Source organism: Drosophila subpulchrella, chromosome 2R (assembly GCF_014743375.2).
Source record: "Drosophila subpulchrella strain 33 F10 #4 breed RU33 chromosome 2R, RU_Dsub_v1.1 Primary Assembly, whole genome shotgun sequence".
Classification (NCBI taxonomy): Eukaryota; Metazoa; Arthropoda; class Insecta; order Diptera; family Drosophilidae; genus Drosophila; species Drosophila subpulchrella.
In genome coordinates this window covers 15,340,669-15,356,775 of record NC_050611.1, presented here as the reverse complement: position 1 = coordinate 15,356,775, position 16,107 = coordinate 15,340,669, and the positions used below count along the sequence as shown (strand labels likewise).

The 16,107-nt window shown below is 43.1% G+C and overlaps 3 protein-coding genes across 5 annotated transcripts; 1 reads left to right on the top strand and 2 right to left on the bottom strand.

Annotated features, from left to right (window-relative positions):
- Positions 1-25: 25 nt before the first annotated feature.
- Positions 26-6,981, bottom strand: LOC119549131 (focal adhesion kinase 1). Of its 3 annotated transcripts, XM_037856897.1 has the most exons (18): positions 6,933-6,981; positions 6,272-6,367; positions 5,779-6,206; positions 5,174-5,448; positions 5,002-5,111; positions 4,707-4,942; positions 4,151-4,646; positions 3,962-4,094; positions 3,765-3,897; positions 3,640-3,703; positions 3,503-3,583; positions 3,242-3,446; positions 3,046-3,185; positions 1,948-2,984; positions 1,664-1,753; positions 1,150-1,604; positions 979-1,089; positions 460-916 (listed from the first exon to the last, which is right to left on the bottom strand). In XM_037856897.1, the coding sequence occupies exons 2-18, from the start codon at positions 6,318-6,320 to the stop codon at positions 460-462; spliced, it is 4,500 nt and encodes a 1,499-aa protein (XP_037712825.1). In that variant the 5' UTR covers positions 6,321-6,367; positions 6,933-6,981. The 3 variants fall into 3 exon arrangements, with proteins under 3 accessions (XP_037712827.1, XP_037712825.1, XP_037712828.1); XM_037856899.1 differs by having other exon boundaries at positions 26-916; positions 6,272-6,960; XM_037856900.1 differs by having other exon boundaries at positions 2,848-2,984; positions 6,272-6,957.
- A 230-nt stretch (positions 6,982-7,211) lies between these two features.
- Positions 7,212-11,845, top strand: LOC119550324 (transcription elongation factor SPT5). Its single transcript, XM_037858929.1, has 12 exons — positions 7,212-7,313; positions 7,697-8,084; positions 8,150-8,274; positions 8,334-8,471; positions 8,530-8,980; positions 9,040-9,110; positions 9,167-9,333; positions 9,395-9,567; positions 9,623-9,876; positions 9,937-10,132; positions 10,189-10,912; positions 10,973-11,845. Exons 2-12 carry the CDS (start codon positions 7,713-7,715, stop codon positions 11,539-11,541), a joined length of 3,240 nt encoding a protein of 1,079 aa, XP_037714857.1. The 5' UTR covers positions 7,212-7,313; positions 7,697-7,712; the 3' UTR covers positions 11,542-11,845.
- A 790-nt stretch (positions 11,846-12,635) lies between these two features.
- On the bottom strand, positions 12,636-14,621 carry LOC119550325 (solute carrier family 2, facilitated glucose transporter member 1). Its single transcript, XM_037858931.1, has 6 exons — positions 14,486-14,621; positions 14,319-14,429; positions 13,494-14,252; positions 13,214-13,426; positions 13,053-13,155; positions 12,636-12,987 (listed from the first exon to the last, which is right to left on the bottom strand). Exons 1-6 carry the CDS (start codon positions 14,573-14,575, stop codon positions 12,707-12,709), a joined length of 1,557 nt encoding a protein of 518 aa, XP_037714859.1. The 5' UTR covers positions 14,576-14,621; the 3' UTR covers positions 12,636-12,706.
- Between the last annotated feature and the right edge of the window lie 1,486 nt (positions 14,622-16,107).

Genomic DNA, 16,107 nt, shown 5'->3' with positions numbered 1-16,107 from the left:
CAATAACAACAACCAAGAAAAGACGCCTTTTGTTTAGTAATTCCTTTTATTTTTTTTGTGATTGAACCTTGCACCAAAATAATTTGCTTTGAGTAAAGCCTATTATGGTAAACTATAAATCACAATATAAATGTCTTAAAACACACTCAAAATTATTATGAAATAAATTTTTAGCGGTATTAGATCAGATAGATTATCTATAAATATTATTACTAGCCATCTTCATTCAAAAACGTGTCTTTGTTTCTTAAATTATTTTGACTAAATGACGATGTGAGAATGCGGCCGGCCGAGTTGGAGTCTCGTCAAACTTTAGTGAGTAAGTATGTTCAAAGCTATGTATATTCCCTATTTAGATAAGCGAATTCTCCGCTGAATAGTTCGGTCGATATACATATTTTGATATATATATTTTAAGTATGTACAGTAGTTAGTCATAAAGTATCTTCGCTTTCTGAATTACGCATGACCGTGCAGGGCGGACGTATTACAGTACATATGTTCACCCGGGCTGCCCAGGGTCTCCTCAACAATCCGAAGGGGTTCATTCGTCGACCTGGTGGTGTCCAAACCAATGCTCATCCCTCTCTGCAGGCTGCCCCCACCGCCTAACTCGATGCCCGATGTTGGATTTTGCAATTGCAACTGCGAGCTAAAGTTATGATGCAAATCATTGTCATATATCCCTGTGGTTTGAAGCAAATCTCCAGAAGTACTCGACTTAAGATAGCCACCGAGCTCATTAATGGGCTCTGTGACAATAGAGCCCGATGTTGACTCAATACTTGATGAACTGCTGGGTTCTTTTGCGGCTGGTGGCGGGAACAGGTGGTGATAGCGTTGCCGAATTGAGTCGACGACATCAAACAGGTTTTTGGCGTCCATTGCCAGTACATGGGCAGCCGATAGCATACTCCTTTGATACGAAACAGAATTAGTATTCGAGTATAGGATTTATCAACAGCTATTAGCACTTACCTGCGATATTCGCAGTCCAGAGTTGTGTCGCTATATTGCTGGGCCAATCGCATGGCTGAAACCAGTTCATGCATGTCTTTGGAAAGTACTTGATGTGCCATTTGAACTTCCCTAAAATGTTAAACGCTAAGTTAATAAATAACTTAAATTTTTGACAGTGGAACTGTTTACTTAAGGGCCTGTGCTGGAAAAAGCACGGATATTTTGTCAACCGATGTGAGCAGGTTTCTCAACTTGACGCCCACATTCTTAACCAGTTCCAGATAGCCTTCGGTGTTCGCTTTCTCCACACCTTGTGATAGCACCATTATTGACTTGACCACCAATGTGGTGGCGCAATAGACTTCATCATCTGCTCGATTTAGTGGTCTACTTGTGACTGCACTGCCAAAACTTCGAGAATTCGGAGCCATCTGCTCTTCGCCCGATGTCAGCCCAGACAAATGATCCGCAGATGAGTGGTTCGACTTAAGCGAAACGAGATTTGCATTCGGTGTCATGGGTCTAGAGCTGGAATTCGAGCAGTCTGGCAAACTAGAAGGCCCGGCTGACATGAAGTCAAGCCTAAACATTTGTGCCTGGTGATCATTTATCGATCCTTGAGGTATTGAGCAGGATCTCTGCCGCTGATAAAAAGAATGCCAAGTCAGCTAGTATTTTTTAATATAAGTTAAGTGTTACTAACCAGCAATTCTTCTTGAATCAACCATTCGCTATCGCTGTTGCTATCCTTTTGCTGTTGTCGTAGCTTTTCGCCCAAAACATTGTGCATGGCCTGAAAGTTAAAAAATCATTACTATCACTTAAAAAGGAACTGAAATTAATTAAACAAAAACCTTAATAAATCAAAAGCTAACTGCAACAGTCTAGTAAATAATAAAAAATCCGAAATAAGGGGAAATAAACGAAGGGAAACGAAAACGAAATGCAAACGCTTGGCTGCCAACGTGTCCAATATTAGGGCCAAACCTGATTTCCCATAGCTTCGGCCTGCAAGGTGGCCATGCAAGCAGCTCCTTCGGAAACATTTGGTCCGACTGCCATACTCGGTGGACCCGATACGATCCACTGCCTTTCTAATTCCCGCTGATTTCTAAGGCTTTCGTCAAAGTTGTGTGGAGATATAACTCCAGGGCCAATTGGTATATTTGGCTGTATTTGCATACCCATGCAATCTGTGTTTTGTAGTTGACCAATTTCCATTGGCCGCATATTAATCATTGGACTAAATTTCGGCTGCTGCTTGGCGGACACACAGGTCCTGAGTCCAGCACCTCCAAAATCGTAGATTTCCTCGGGTAGAGCTTCGCATTCAATGGAGGTTTTCATCTGCTGGCGATAGGCATGGAAGTAAGTGTTTCGCTCCATGCTCCTCGAACGCTCCGCCGTATTGGTGCAGTTTGGCGGCTTTGTATTGTAGAAAACCAGATTTTGAGCTGACATCAGTGATTGGTGGCGCTCCAAGCTGCCACCCTTCGAGTGCATGGGCTTTGCTGGTGCCGGTTGATGCCTCTCCAGGCTGCCATACAGGCTATAGCCGGCAACCTTTGACACAGACGGGTTGGACATGTTTGCGCCCTGCATTTGATCCTCATTTTGGGGTGGACAAACGACGAAGCTACTCTTTGAGGGCAAACTACCTGTAAACATTCCTGCGTGGTGGGGATTGGATGATTCAAGGGGGGTAGCTAAAGCGTTTAAGGGGTTAGCCATTTGACTAGCTCTATTGTTAGCGGAATATTGTGATTTTAGCCTCTCGGATTCTGCGATGGGGTCAAGTTTTAACAAATCTGCTGCCGGTAGCTTAGTAGTCTTAAGTGATACATTCGATTTGCTGTCATCTAATCCTACGGCTAGAGTATTAAATACCGAAGCTGGTGTGGTGTAAGCAGCTGGATTTATGCCTCGTTTTTGGTTCTCCATCATTAGCTTGGCCAGCACCGCGGGATTTTGTGCAATAATATAAGTCTGAGGTAGCGCCGTTGTTTCAGGCATCAAGCCAGAATCTAAAACAAATTAGAGCATTAAGGATATAGAAATAAGGGGAGTTTAGAGCCATTTAAGTACCAGGATCGTGCATAGCCCTTGAAGGCTTTGATGGCGGAATGTCAATGTCATCACTGCCCACCCATGACATGGATGCCACTTTTCGTTGCTCTCGCTTTAGAGTCTCCGACGAATTTATGCTGTCTTCAATAAGAATTTCACTGTGAAATAAAAAAACAGATAATTTGGCATTAACTGACTTTGGTTGCTCACTTACTGCAGAGTTTCCTTGATTCGCTTAAAGTTGGGTCTTTTTAAGGGTTCATAGGCCCAGCACTGAGACATTAGTGAATAAAGTCTGGGCGGGCAATTGGGAGGCAACGGCAGGCGCTCACCGTTTTCCAACTTCAAGATTACATCGCTGTTCTTAACGCCTTGGAACGGCTTTACGCCAAGCATGAGTATTTCCCAAATACAGACACCTAATATAGTAATATGATTAGAAACAAAAAATTGGAAATTAGATAAGTTAACTTACCAAACATCCATACATCACTGGCTGTGGTGAATCTTCTGAAGTTGATAGACTCGGGGGACATCCATTTAATGGGGAGGGCAACTAAAAATATCACAGTTTTTGTAAGTCAAACAAAGTAAAGGTAAAGTATATCTTACCAGTGGGGGTTGAGTGATAGTAGGATTGATCGGAAACCCATCGCGATAATCCAAAGTCAGCCAGCTGAAATTTAAAAACAACTTAATACAAATAAATCATTGAAAGAAATAATTATAAGCATTACCTTAACACATGTTGGTGAGCTAACAAGTACGTTACGTGCAGCTATATCTCGGTGTACAAATTTTTTGGATTCCAAGTAGCTTAGAGCAGTCGATAACTGGTAACAATACTTCAGTAGGGTACCATGACTTAACCTAAAGATTGAAAACCATTTTGATGTTAAAAATAACCAATGAATTACTTTTGCTTCAGTATCACCTGTCGCTGTTTGTCTTTAAATATGCCCGCAGTTCACCAAGTTTAGCCAGTTCCATAACTATCCAGATGGGCATTACGCTGCAAATGCCAATCAAGCGAATAATATGGGGATGATCAAACTTCTGCATTATATCTGAAAATACCAAAAGATTGTAGGGTACGTATAAAAAGATAGAATGTTAAACTTACAAGCTTCGGCAAGAAAGTTTTCGGTTTTTTCGGGATCATCATTCGCTTTACATGTCTTGATCGCCACTTGAATGACATCTGGCCTTGCATCGGCGTTTCTTTGGTCACTATTGCTATCTTTGCCGTTTCCCATGGAGTTCTTTCCCTTGGCCAATTTCGGGAGAGTATATGTGCCAACATAAACGTCCCCAAACTGCCCGACACCAATCTTAGCACTCGGGGTTATATGTGATCTGTCCAACTCATAATTCCGAACAGTCGGTGTTGAGTAATCGCCCTCGCCCTCCAACAATCCAATCTCGGCGTAGTCATCCGTCAGCATGGGTTTTCCCTGACTCGAAGTAGATTTATTAGACCCCAGCGTTGTATCATTGGGCAATGCTTTAGCGCTATCATCACTCGATGCTGCCGTCTCTCGCTGCCAAATCGTGAACTCTAGGTCTTTGGATAACAGCCTGCAGTAACCGTCTATTAGGTCGGCAATGCTCTCAGCAGTCTAAAAGTATAAATTAGCATTACAAAAAGTAATTGTGGTAATCCGAAGTTGCAAACTCACATTAATACCATTGCATGTTATAACCAAATCTTCCACATTGTTGGAAGCTGATATTTTGATCTGCGTTTTAATCTTCTGGCAATTGCAATTAAAGTTTTGTAGCTCTAATTCTGTGGTATTTTCGCTAGACTTGGACAGCTTTTCCTTTGGTAAAGTGCAGGTTTTAATAGAAACGACATCTTTAAACTGAGCTACGTTCGTCAAGCTGGCCTGAGGATGAGTCTGGTAAGAGATTCCTGGAAAAAGTAAATGTTTCAGGGCAAGGTATTATTTTGCAAACCACTCAAATAATTACCAATGTGAGGACCGACGTGTAGAATTCCAGAAATATTCCATGCCGAGCTCAAGGTTACCGAGAACTGCTCAAAGTTGGTTAAATAAATATTTTTCAAAAGATCGAAGAACCTGTAACAATAAACGAAACATTATTATATGGACACCTGACTTTGGACTTTAAGAATGCTTACCGCGTCAAGTACTCAATGTCGTTGTAATTGTACACCTTTTTGTAACCGACTTGGATCATTTTCTTAAGATTCTTTGGCTTTGATGTGGCTATCACAGATTGGGGAAGAAAACTTTTAAATCCGATTTCCTTTTCAATGTAGTCAATGTGCTGCTTCTTGTCCGGGGCCTTCACGGTTATGTTCTTGAAGTAATGTCGAATGCCCAGACAGCACAGTTGTACCGCCACTTCAGTGTCGATTGAAGTGACATTGGCTTGGATAAAGTCTTCCTTCACCTAGAAAGGAAATTTATTTATACATAAGTGGTAATTAAAGGATTTAGAGAAAGAGAATCCATTAAGCCTAGTAACTAAAGATTTCCCTAGATCTTTAATTGAAGTTTAAGTAGCGGGTACCATCTAGAAGTTCGATTTGGGAAGTAATGTCTTGGAATGTAATCTAGAGTTAATCGGCTTTTTTTTTATCTTATTTCAACAAGCGATCAATTAAAATTTCGTTAAAAAGTAAAGGCATTAGTTTCTATCTTATTTACATAAGTTTTCCCCATAAGATATTAAACATTTTTCAAACAGAAGTTATAACCAGACACTATGACAACAACTGACCTGATTGAAGTAGTAGAAGCATGTGGCCTTGTCTTCGTCGAAGAGGTCCTGGATATTGTTCGGCACGTATCGCACCCTCAGCTCCACTCGCCACACCCTGTTGTCGGTGATCCTTCGGCCCTGCTCCAGCAGACCCTCATTCAACTCCGCCTGGTTGTTGGGGCAGTCCACATTCGAGCAGCCGGGCGTCAAGATGTGCGTGAGGACCTTCTGCATCGAGGTGCTCCTGGCCAGCCAGATCACCTCCTTGGTGATCATGTTCAGCATGCGGCAGGCATATCGCTGGATGCTTGGTGTCCGTCCATCCGTGCCCAGATCCTCGACGGTTCGCCGGATCACATGGAAAACGGTCTCCTTGACGTTGAACCGAACAGCCTTGAAGCTCTTGTTTGGCATATGCACATGGATGAGGTACTCCTCGGGGAATACTAAAGAAAATGTACAATTAATTAACTAAGATAAACCAATTGGAGGAGTGGAACTGGAAACTCACACTCATTTTTGGTGGGCGGCGGTTGACTGCTGGCTCCCGCGGTGTTCATGGTCCACAGTTACCGCACAGTGGGCGATTCCGGATAAACGCTTCAACCTGAGATACCAGAAGCATATGTTACGGATATCGATTGCATGACACAATATCTAGTTGGCCAGCCCACAAAGTCCTTCCGGCCAATCTTCACAGGTGGAAGAGAAAAGAGACTTTCCCACCACCCCGTTGATGTTTTTTTTTTTTGTATATTATTTGTGGTGCTTTGGAACCACACCTTACTGCCCTGAGACTGAGCAACACACACTCTCACTCCCACTCTCTTTCGACGCCAAAGTTACGGGCCGTCGATCGGCAAGCTACATATATAGCCGAATTCTTTAATCTGGTCGGGAAAGCGAGATATTCGTTATTGCCAAACTCTCGGTTTATGGAAATACGGTATGTGGTAGCACGCACACACATGCACATCCCATATATGCATCTGTTTATACATACAGTCTGCGCCAGATGTGAGGGGTTGGTAGGGTTATTAGATGATTTACTGGGTAAACCTTGCGGGGTTTGCACTTCATCCTTGCATTGCCGATTCAAGATAGTGAATTGTGGTTGCCCACTGGCATTAATCAGCCAGAAATGGTTATTTTTAAAAATATGATTTGATTACTTCTTTTCTCCGTAGTAGCCAGTGTGACCGAATCTGCAAACTGATAATATCCGAGCTGGGTTGTTCCGCACTTGTAGAGATTACTGCATCTGGGCACATCAGCTTTTTAAGATAATTACATATTTTTAAATTTTTATTAAATTATTTTTCTATTTGCTTTATTTATATGGGCATTATACAAATATTGCTAAAAGAAAATACTTATGTGTATCTGAATTTTGTGATCTTAAAAAACCGTTAGCCCCCCGGAACTAGTTCCCCTTTCTATCGAAAAGCTATCGATAACCGCTTTGTTACAGGTCTACCACCACTGGCGTGGTAAAGAGTAAAATTTTTCTTCCAATTTTCTTGAAAAATATATAATTAAAGCAAAAGGAAACGGTACGTATTCAGTTTTTACTACACCTGCGTTGTTAGAATCAAATGGCAACGCCCCAATTCCATTTCTACATAAAGGGCTGAGCTATATAAACAACTTGATTGTGCTTCGTTGCATTCGCACACGTTTACAGATTTCGTAGTTTGTGTTATAGAAGTACTTGGAGCACCAGGTATTATATGGCAAGCTCTTTATATGCTACAGTAAAAAGGTAGTGTTTCCAACCCAATGAAGTTCTTATATTCACATTACATATCAACATATGTTTGTACGCCCGCCAGCCACTTACATATAGTTCCGAGTACCATATGTGTGCTATCATCTTCCTTCAAAGCCAAAAATCCTAAGATGTTTTAATAGCCCATTCTATCCTGCACTTTTACAGACCTACCTAGACCAGAATGTCGGACTCGGAAGTCAGTAATATGTCGGATAGCGGCTCCGAAGATGGATCCATTTCCAACAAGTCTCAACGCAGTGCCAGATCCAAATCAAGATCGCGATCTAGGTCTGGTTCGCGGGGATCTCGGTCCGTTTCCAGGTCCAGATCGCGCTCCCAATCGGGACATTCGAGATCAGGCTCTGAATCCCCACAGAGACGTGATAATCGTGCCAAGAGCGATGAGTCGGGCGAGGAGGAGGAGGAGCCGCCAGGCGAGGACATCGATTCCGAGGAGTACGATGAGGAGGAGAACGACGATCACCCAAGGAAGAAGAAAAAGAAGGAGCGCTTCGGTGGCTTTATCATTGACGAAGCCGAAGTAGACGATGAGGTGGGTCCTCGTAAAGCTAATAATTATTTTCTTCGCTTTCATAACTATAATCCTATACATTTTAGGTCGATGAAGATGACGAGTGGGAGGAGGGTGCCAATGAGATTGGCATCGTGGGTAACGAGATTGATGAACTGGGACCCACGGCCAGGGACATTGAAATTCGACGACGAGGCACAAATCTCTGGGAGTAAGCTAATGGAAATATCAAATATCAGGTCCAAGTCTAATTTATTTATTTTAACTTAGCACTCAAAAGGAGGACGAGATTGAAGAGTATCTCCGAAAAAAATACGCTGACGAGTCCATAGCAAAGCGTCATTTTGGTGATGGCGGTGAAGAGATGTCAGACGAGATTACCCAGCAAACCTTGTTGCCAGGCATTAAGTGAGATTTTCTCGCAAACCCATACCACGAGCAATCATCTAATATCACGTATTTGCAGGGATCCCAATTTGTGGATGGTAAAATGTCGCATAGGAGAGGAGAAGGCCACAGCTCTTCTTTTGATGAGAAAGTTCTTAACTTACCTGAATACAGATGATCCCCTGCAAATCAAATCGATTATTGCACCAGAGGGCGTCAAAGGTTATATTTATCTGGAAGCCTACAAGCAGACCCATGTTAAAACTTGTATTGACAACGTGGGTAATCTTCGGATGGGCAAATGGAAGCAAGAAATGGTCCCCATCAAGGAAATGACGGATGTGCTGAAGGTGGTCAAGGAGCAGGTTGGCCTCAAGGTCAAGCAATGGGTTCGCCTAAAGCGCGGTCTCTACAAGGACGACATTGCCCAGGTGGACTATGTGGATTTGGCTCAGAACCAAGTGCATCTGAAGTTGCTCCCACGTATAGACTACACACGGATGCGTGGAGCTTTAAGGACGACAGCAACGGTAAGCCAATTAACTATTATTAAGAAAATAATGGAAGCTAAACATCTAAAATCTTCTAGGAGAGTGACGATAGCAAGCGCAAGAAGAAACGTCGTCCAGCAGCAAAACCATTCGATCCAGAGGCAGTGAGGTACACATTTTCCACACTTTACATATTCAGCCAAGGCTAACCGAGATTTTCTTTAGGGCAATCGGAGGCGAGGTCCATTCGGATGGTGATTTTCTACTGTTCGAGGGAAACCGATACTCCCGAAAGGGATTCCTGTACAAGAACTTTACCATGTCAGCCATTCTTTCAGACGGCGTGAAGCCCACTCTAGCCGAGCTAGAACGCTTTGAAGAATCTCCGGAGGGTAAGTCAATTACAATTTTTCCTCCTTGCATTATTATTAACTTGGATATTTTCTTATGAAGAGGTCAACTTGGAAATTTTGGGCACCGTCAAGGACGATCCCACTTCGGCTCACTCATTCTCAATGGGCGACAATGTTGAGGTTTGCGTGGGAGATTTGGAGAACTTGCAAGCTAAGATTGTAGCCATCGATGGCACGATGATTACTGTCATGCCCAAACATCAAGATCTTAAGGTATGTTTTGCTAAATATGAAAACGTTCAACAAAACTAATAAATGATTTCTGCAGGATCCATTGATTTTCAAAGCCAGTGAGTTGCGCAAGTACTTCAAGACAGGAGATCATGCCAGAGTGTTGGCCGGTCGTTATGAAGGCGAAACTGGTCTCATCATTCGCGTTGAGCCTTCCAGAGTAGTGCTCGTCTCTGATCTAACCAATCACGAGTTGGAGGTGCTGCCAAGGGACTTGCAACTGTGCTCAGATGTGGCCACAGGTGTCGACTGTCTCGGACAGTTCCAATGGGGAGATTTGGTGCAACTCGAGTAAGTTTGTTTATTTAGTTTCGTGAGAATCAGACCCTTCTAAGACTTGTACTTTTACAGTTCCCAGAATGTTGGCGTCATCGTACGATTGGAGCGGGAAAACTTTCATGTTTTGGGCATGAATGGCAAGTGCATCGAGTGCAAGCCAACTGCTTTGCACAAGCGAAGGGAGAACCGCAATACGGTGGCTCTGGATGCCGATCAGAATCAGATTCGCCGGCGTGATATTGTCAAGGTGATGGAAGGACCCCATGCTGTAAGTTCTTGTATATCCACCGATTTGTGGCGTTTCTTTAAGTAAGTCTCTTTCAGGGACGTTCCGGCGAGATAAAGCACTTGTACCGCAGTCTGGCCTTTCTCCATTGCCGCATGTACACGGAGAACGGCGGAATATTTGTGTGTAAAACCCGTCACTTGCAGTTGGCTGGAGGCAGCAAGACCAATGTTAATAATGCCGGCACTTTGGGTGGCTTGGGATTCATGTCGCCGCGCATACAGTCGCCCATGCATCCATCCGGTGGTCGTGGAGCTCGCGGTGGAGCGCGTGGTGGACGAGGCGGCTTCCGTGTGACCCGTGATCGTGAAATTTTGGGAAAAACCATCAAGATTAGTGGTGGACCCTATAAGGGAGCTGTGGGTATTGTCAAGGACGCAACTGAAAGCACGGCTCGCGTGGAGTTGCATACCTCATGTCAGACTATTTCGGTGGACCGGAATCATATTGCCATTGTGGGAGTTACCGGAAAGGAGGGCAGTGTCTCCACATATGGACGCACTCCAGCTCGTACTCCCGGCTACGGAGCGCAGACACCCAGCTATACCGCTGCCGGATCGAAGACACCGTTGGTGGGAAGCCAAACGCCCAACTGGGATACGGATACTCGTACTCCTTATGGCACAATGACACCATCGCACGATGGCAGCATGACGCCTCGCCATGGAGCTTGGGATCCTACAGCAAACACAACGCCGGCGAGGAACAACGATTTCGATTATTCCCTTGAGGAACCCAGTCCAAGCCCTGGTTACAATCCAAGTAAGTGCTGTGCTTTTATTTTATTTTTTAAACATACATTAATCTGTTTGCATCTTCTAGGCACTCCTGGCTATCAGATGACTTCCCAGTTTGCCCCTCAAACGCCTGGCACTCTGTATGGATCGGACAGGAGCTACAGCCCATTCAATCCAAGTCCCAGCCCTGCTCCGTCGCCGTATCCAGTTGGCTACATGAACACTCCTTCCCCATCGACATATTCGCCGAATACTCCGGGTGGCATACCGCAGTCACCGTATAATCCCCAGACACCTGGAGCCAGTTTGGACTCATCGATGGGCGACTGGTGTACTACGGACATTGAGGTTCGGATTCATACGCACGACGACACCGATCTTGTTGGACAAACGGGCATCATCCGTACCGTTTCCAACGGGGTGTGCTCTGTGTTCTTGCGCCAAGAGGATCGCAGTGTGTCCATTGTCAGCGAGCACTTGGCGCCAGTGCCACCTAACAGCGGCGATGAATTCAAGGTCATCTACGGCGAGGAGCGCGAATCCGTGGGCGTAGTGCTGTCCAAGCAAGAGGGTGACGTCCTCGTCTGCAAAATAAATGACGAGGTCAAGATGATACCCGTTAACCACCTCTGCAAGATGAAGTCCATCGACTAAGCTCCGAAAGAAACTGCAGCTACCCACTTCGAAATTGAGAAATGCTTCAATGAAATTTACATTATTACAATAATAAATAATTCAAATAAACTATTATGGACGTATATTCAAAGATTGTGTTCGTTGGAACTGGTAGGTCTATAGAAGTTACAGCATTTAAAGTAGTTTCGATAAAATTGGACCCCGTTAACATCAAAGAATACAAACACGAAAATGTTGTTAAAGACTTTAAAAAACCTATCGTTGTTCAATCCAATTTACAAAATAAAGTATTTTTGATTATTTTGACTCCCCAAGCAAATTACATGCGTAGTTTAAATATAATGCATAAAGTGTCCACAATTTTATTCGGAAAATTTTTGTAAATGTTTATGTTATTCTTGCCATACCAATGATAACTCAAAATAAAATACAATTTCGCTGTTTTGAAAGATGTTTGCACAAAATCTGTATCAAAACTTAAATTGCGTTTCAGTGTGTCGCTTCCGAAAGTACTGCAGCTTCGGGAATAGTTTGGGTTTTTTTTTCAGAACCAAAAAAGAAAGTAACTAATATTTTTAAGAACTAAGAATAATGATGATTCTGTGGCTTAGCTTGACATTATGACTGATTAGATTTTCCCGGAAATCACGGCGGGATAACCGATCATGAGCTTCGTCGGGAGCTGCAATATCCAGAAGCCGGAGGCTTTTAATCCGACGATGTACTCAACTCCACAGATTTGATTCGACTAAGTATTCCCCCTTATCAATAAACTGGTAGGATAATTAAAGAGTCAGAGGAGGTGATCATGAACAGGCCATATAGGTATAGTCCAGCTATCCTTAAGGCCTGACCTTGTGACTTAAAGGCATCGTATTGAAAATTGAACAACGAATTTCTTTTTCATATAATGATGTACATACATATATGTAAGTATTTGATATTTTTAGTAGACTGAACTTGAAATAAAAATTTTTTAATGACAGAACACATATGTATGTATCATAGTATCATGACATAATAAAATTATTATCCCCATTTATTTTAAGGATCAATATTATTGACCCTTAAGTGAGAAGAACAGCGGTCTGGATTAAACTTATTGAGCAGCATTAACTGTTTTCCTAAACGTTTATTCAATCAGTTTTCCGGCCAAGAGCCTTGGTAGAATAATATGTTTGGTCTACGATTGGCTCACCGCCTGATGGTTGAGAAGAACTTTTGACTTAAAACCTGAGGCGACAAGCGGAGCCACCTCGGAAGGCTCACGTCCCCGCGTCTCTGGCAAGTAGCGTTTTGTAAGGCCAAAGAGCAGCAGGCAGGCCACTGAGAAGGGTAAGAAGACCAAGGCGCCAAAGGCGTTCTGCAACGTGGGAAAGGCCATACCAATGATAAAGTTACAGATCCAGTAAACCACGCTACCCAGTGACATGGCGGCTGGACGGGGAGCAAGTTCAAACAATTCTGTGGATAGGCAAAAAACAAATATAATAATAAATTAGGATCGATTTTAAGAAAGTACAACGCACCTGCTCCGATAAAGAAGGGCATGGGGCCCAGTCCGAACTGAAAGAAGAATATGTACAGGAAAATACAGCCAATGCAGCCCATGGCAAACCAGCTAAAGCTCTCCTGAAAGAATAATAGTTATATACTGTCTTGAGGAATATTTGTTTTAAACAATACTTACAATAAAATAGAGCATCATGGCAAATAAGAAAAGAAAGACAGTGCAGAAGAATGTGGAGAAGAGCATCAGTGGTCGTCGATTTAAACGTTCCAGCAAAATGGGGCCCAGCATGGAGGTGGCTAAATTCAGGGAACCTGCACCCAAGTTGGCCCATTGCGATGCCTGGATGGACAGACCCGCCTTGCGGAAGATCGAGACGGAGTAGAAGAAGATCTGCAAAGACAAGCGGGATGAAGAAGTGAAAAACTGGAAATTATGGATCCAATCTCTCAATACGTACTGCATTAATGCCCGACAACTGTTGGCCACCTAGGAAGGCGCACACGATGATCAATGGCAGACGGTATTGAGGATCGCTTAGCACTTGCACCAGTCCAAGTGCTTCCACCTTTGAGGCAGCCTCCATCTCCATTTCATCGATCTCTGCCTGCAGGGCGGCGCTACCAGCTGTGTAGCCCCTCAGCTGCTGCAGCTGGCGACGTGCCTCATCCTTGCGCCCCCTGACCACATACATCCACTTGGGGCTCTCGGGATACCATCTGAAGGGGGCATAACACACAGCCACGAGAAGGCCATAGAAGGCCAGGCATAAGTGCCAATTCTCAGGACCTCCAAGCAGCGAACGAAGGCTACAAACCTGGGCCACCACCACACCCAGGGTCAAACCCATGGGGCAGAGGGGTGCCAATGTGCTGCGTTGGGAGAGAGACGAGATCTCGCTGTGCCACATGGGCATGAAGGCGGTTATAAGACCGCCGGCTAGACCAGCTAGCAGCCGCCCCAGCAGGAGTAGCTCTACGGAATCTAGGGGTCGACACGCGTAGAAGCAAATGGCTGCCAAGGCGAGAAGAATGCCACAAATGTTGAAGCAACCGCGTCGTCCGTACCTATTGGCCATCGTAGCGCCCACCACTGATCCAATGGCGCCGCCCACCAGAAATATCGAGACAAGGGCCGACCACAGTAGCTCCAGTCCTGACTCGCCCAAATCCAGATCGTATCGGGCAATCAACGTCTCGTTGCACCAGGATCGCATAACCTGGGGGAAAGAGTTGGGATACCTTGAGAACTCAGGCAGCACTGGTGGAATTAAAAATATAATCACCTCAGCGGGACTGTTCATGACACCCGTGCAATATCCCACTGGAACAGCCGCTCCGATTGAAGATCCAATGGCCGCCCACTTGAGGGACCAGGTCCACTGGGGCACCTCATTCTGGAAACGGTCTCTAATGGATCATATCCCAGGAAATGTAACATCCTTGACCTTACCTGCTTCATGGTTTTATGTGCCATTAGCGGTGACTCTGAAAAACTCAATGAACGTTCCTGCGGCAATTCTCCCACTTTTGGATGGTCCATCGCTCATCTTATGGGTAGTACGTTCTTATGTGGCTGCTGTTCTGGTTGGAATGGTGCTTACACAGTAGGTTATTGCAGATTGTATATCATTCACGTGAACGACAGTAAGGAACGCTTTTATCAAACGCAAAGTAAGAGATAGCATTGTAATCCTCACAGATAATTAGATGTGCTGCTGTCCAAAAGGGTCGAAATATTTTGCAAAGTAAAACGCTTCACACAATCACAGAAGCCGTAATACATTTATTTATTTTTCATTTCCGCAAGCTAGATAAGTTGAAGGCACGGTTCACGTGCTATACACACCATACAGATATGTGTTATATTATATCAAGGACTAGCAAGGTCGCCTACAGCTTCGCCTGCGAAAATCAGGATTGAAAAATTTTTTTTATGGTTTCACAAAGAAAAAAAGCGGAAAATTAGGGTTGGCATTTTGTTATACCCGTTACTCGTAGAGTAAAAGGGTTTTCTAGATTTGTCGGAAAGAAGAAGGGACCGTTTCCGATTTTATAAATAATATACTATTTATATTGTTGATCAGGATCACTATCCGAGTCGATCTAGCCGATCCGTACACTGCAAAAAACGATGAAAAATCAAAGTAAATATCTGGATATTGAATTTAAAGTTTCGTACTTCATTTTTGAATTAAAAAAAACTTAACTTTTAATACAAATCATAGAAAACTGCATCATTTAAATTGAAAATATTTAAATCAACTCAGAAAATACTTAATATGTTGCTATTCATATTTACTTTAAATATTTTCTGTCACCGGAAAGGGACTAAACGTTGGTGTAAGAGTATTTTATTGGCAGGAGACTTAAAAGGAAATGAATGATTTAAAAGAATTACACCAGTGGCGGATTCAAGATTTGGTTGTGTAGAAATCACAAATTTGGAATAAAATACATATTTTAATTGGAATACACTACTAATATTTTTTTCCCCCGATTGGGGTATCAATCCCCACGTATTCGCGCATCATTCACAAACTTCACACGATCATAACTATGCTTACAGTAGTTTACCCATTAAATTGTAAACAAAGAACTAGAAAACCTAATTTAAAAACTAGTAAAGTACTGTTTTAAAAGATACATAACTAACTTCATTTGTCAATTTGACCAAGAAAATTTTTTGTGTGTAGATATGTGTGGCGTCTTTTTACCCCAGACGACCCGTAAACCCTAGCTGCTGCTGCTAATTGCCTTTAGTTAGCTTATGGTTTCAGACTAGAAGTAAGCTTTAAGTAAATAAATAAACACCATAAAAAGGCGCACACTTTCTACCCACATCTCCAAGATAGCATTTCGAGGTAAACGTATTGAAAGTTTTCAAGTGTCGTGCGTCTGCAAGCCTGTGTCATATATTAAAAAATCGTGTTTTTAGTTAAGTTTGTATATTATACAATCATTTGTTAGGATGGTCCAAAGAATATAATTTTAATTTTTTTTGTTAAGATACGTTATAAACACTCATTCGATGCCAGTTAAATTGTAAGTCGTAAAATGGTTCCTTCTTTTTTT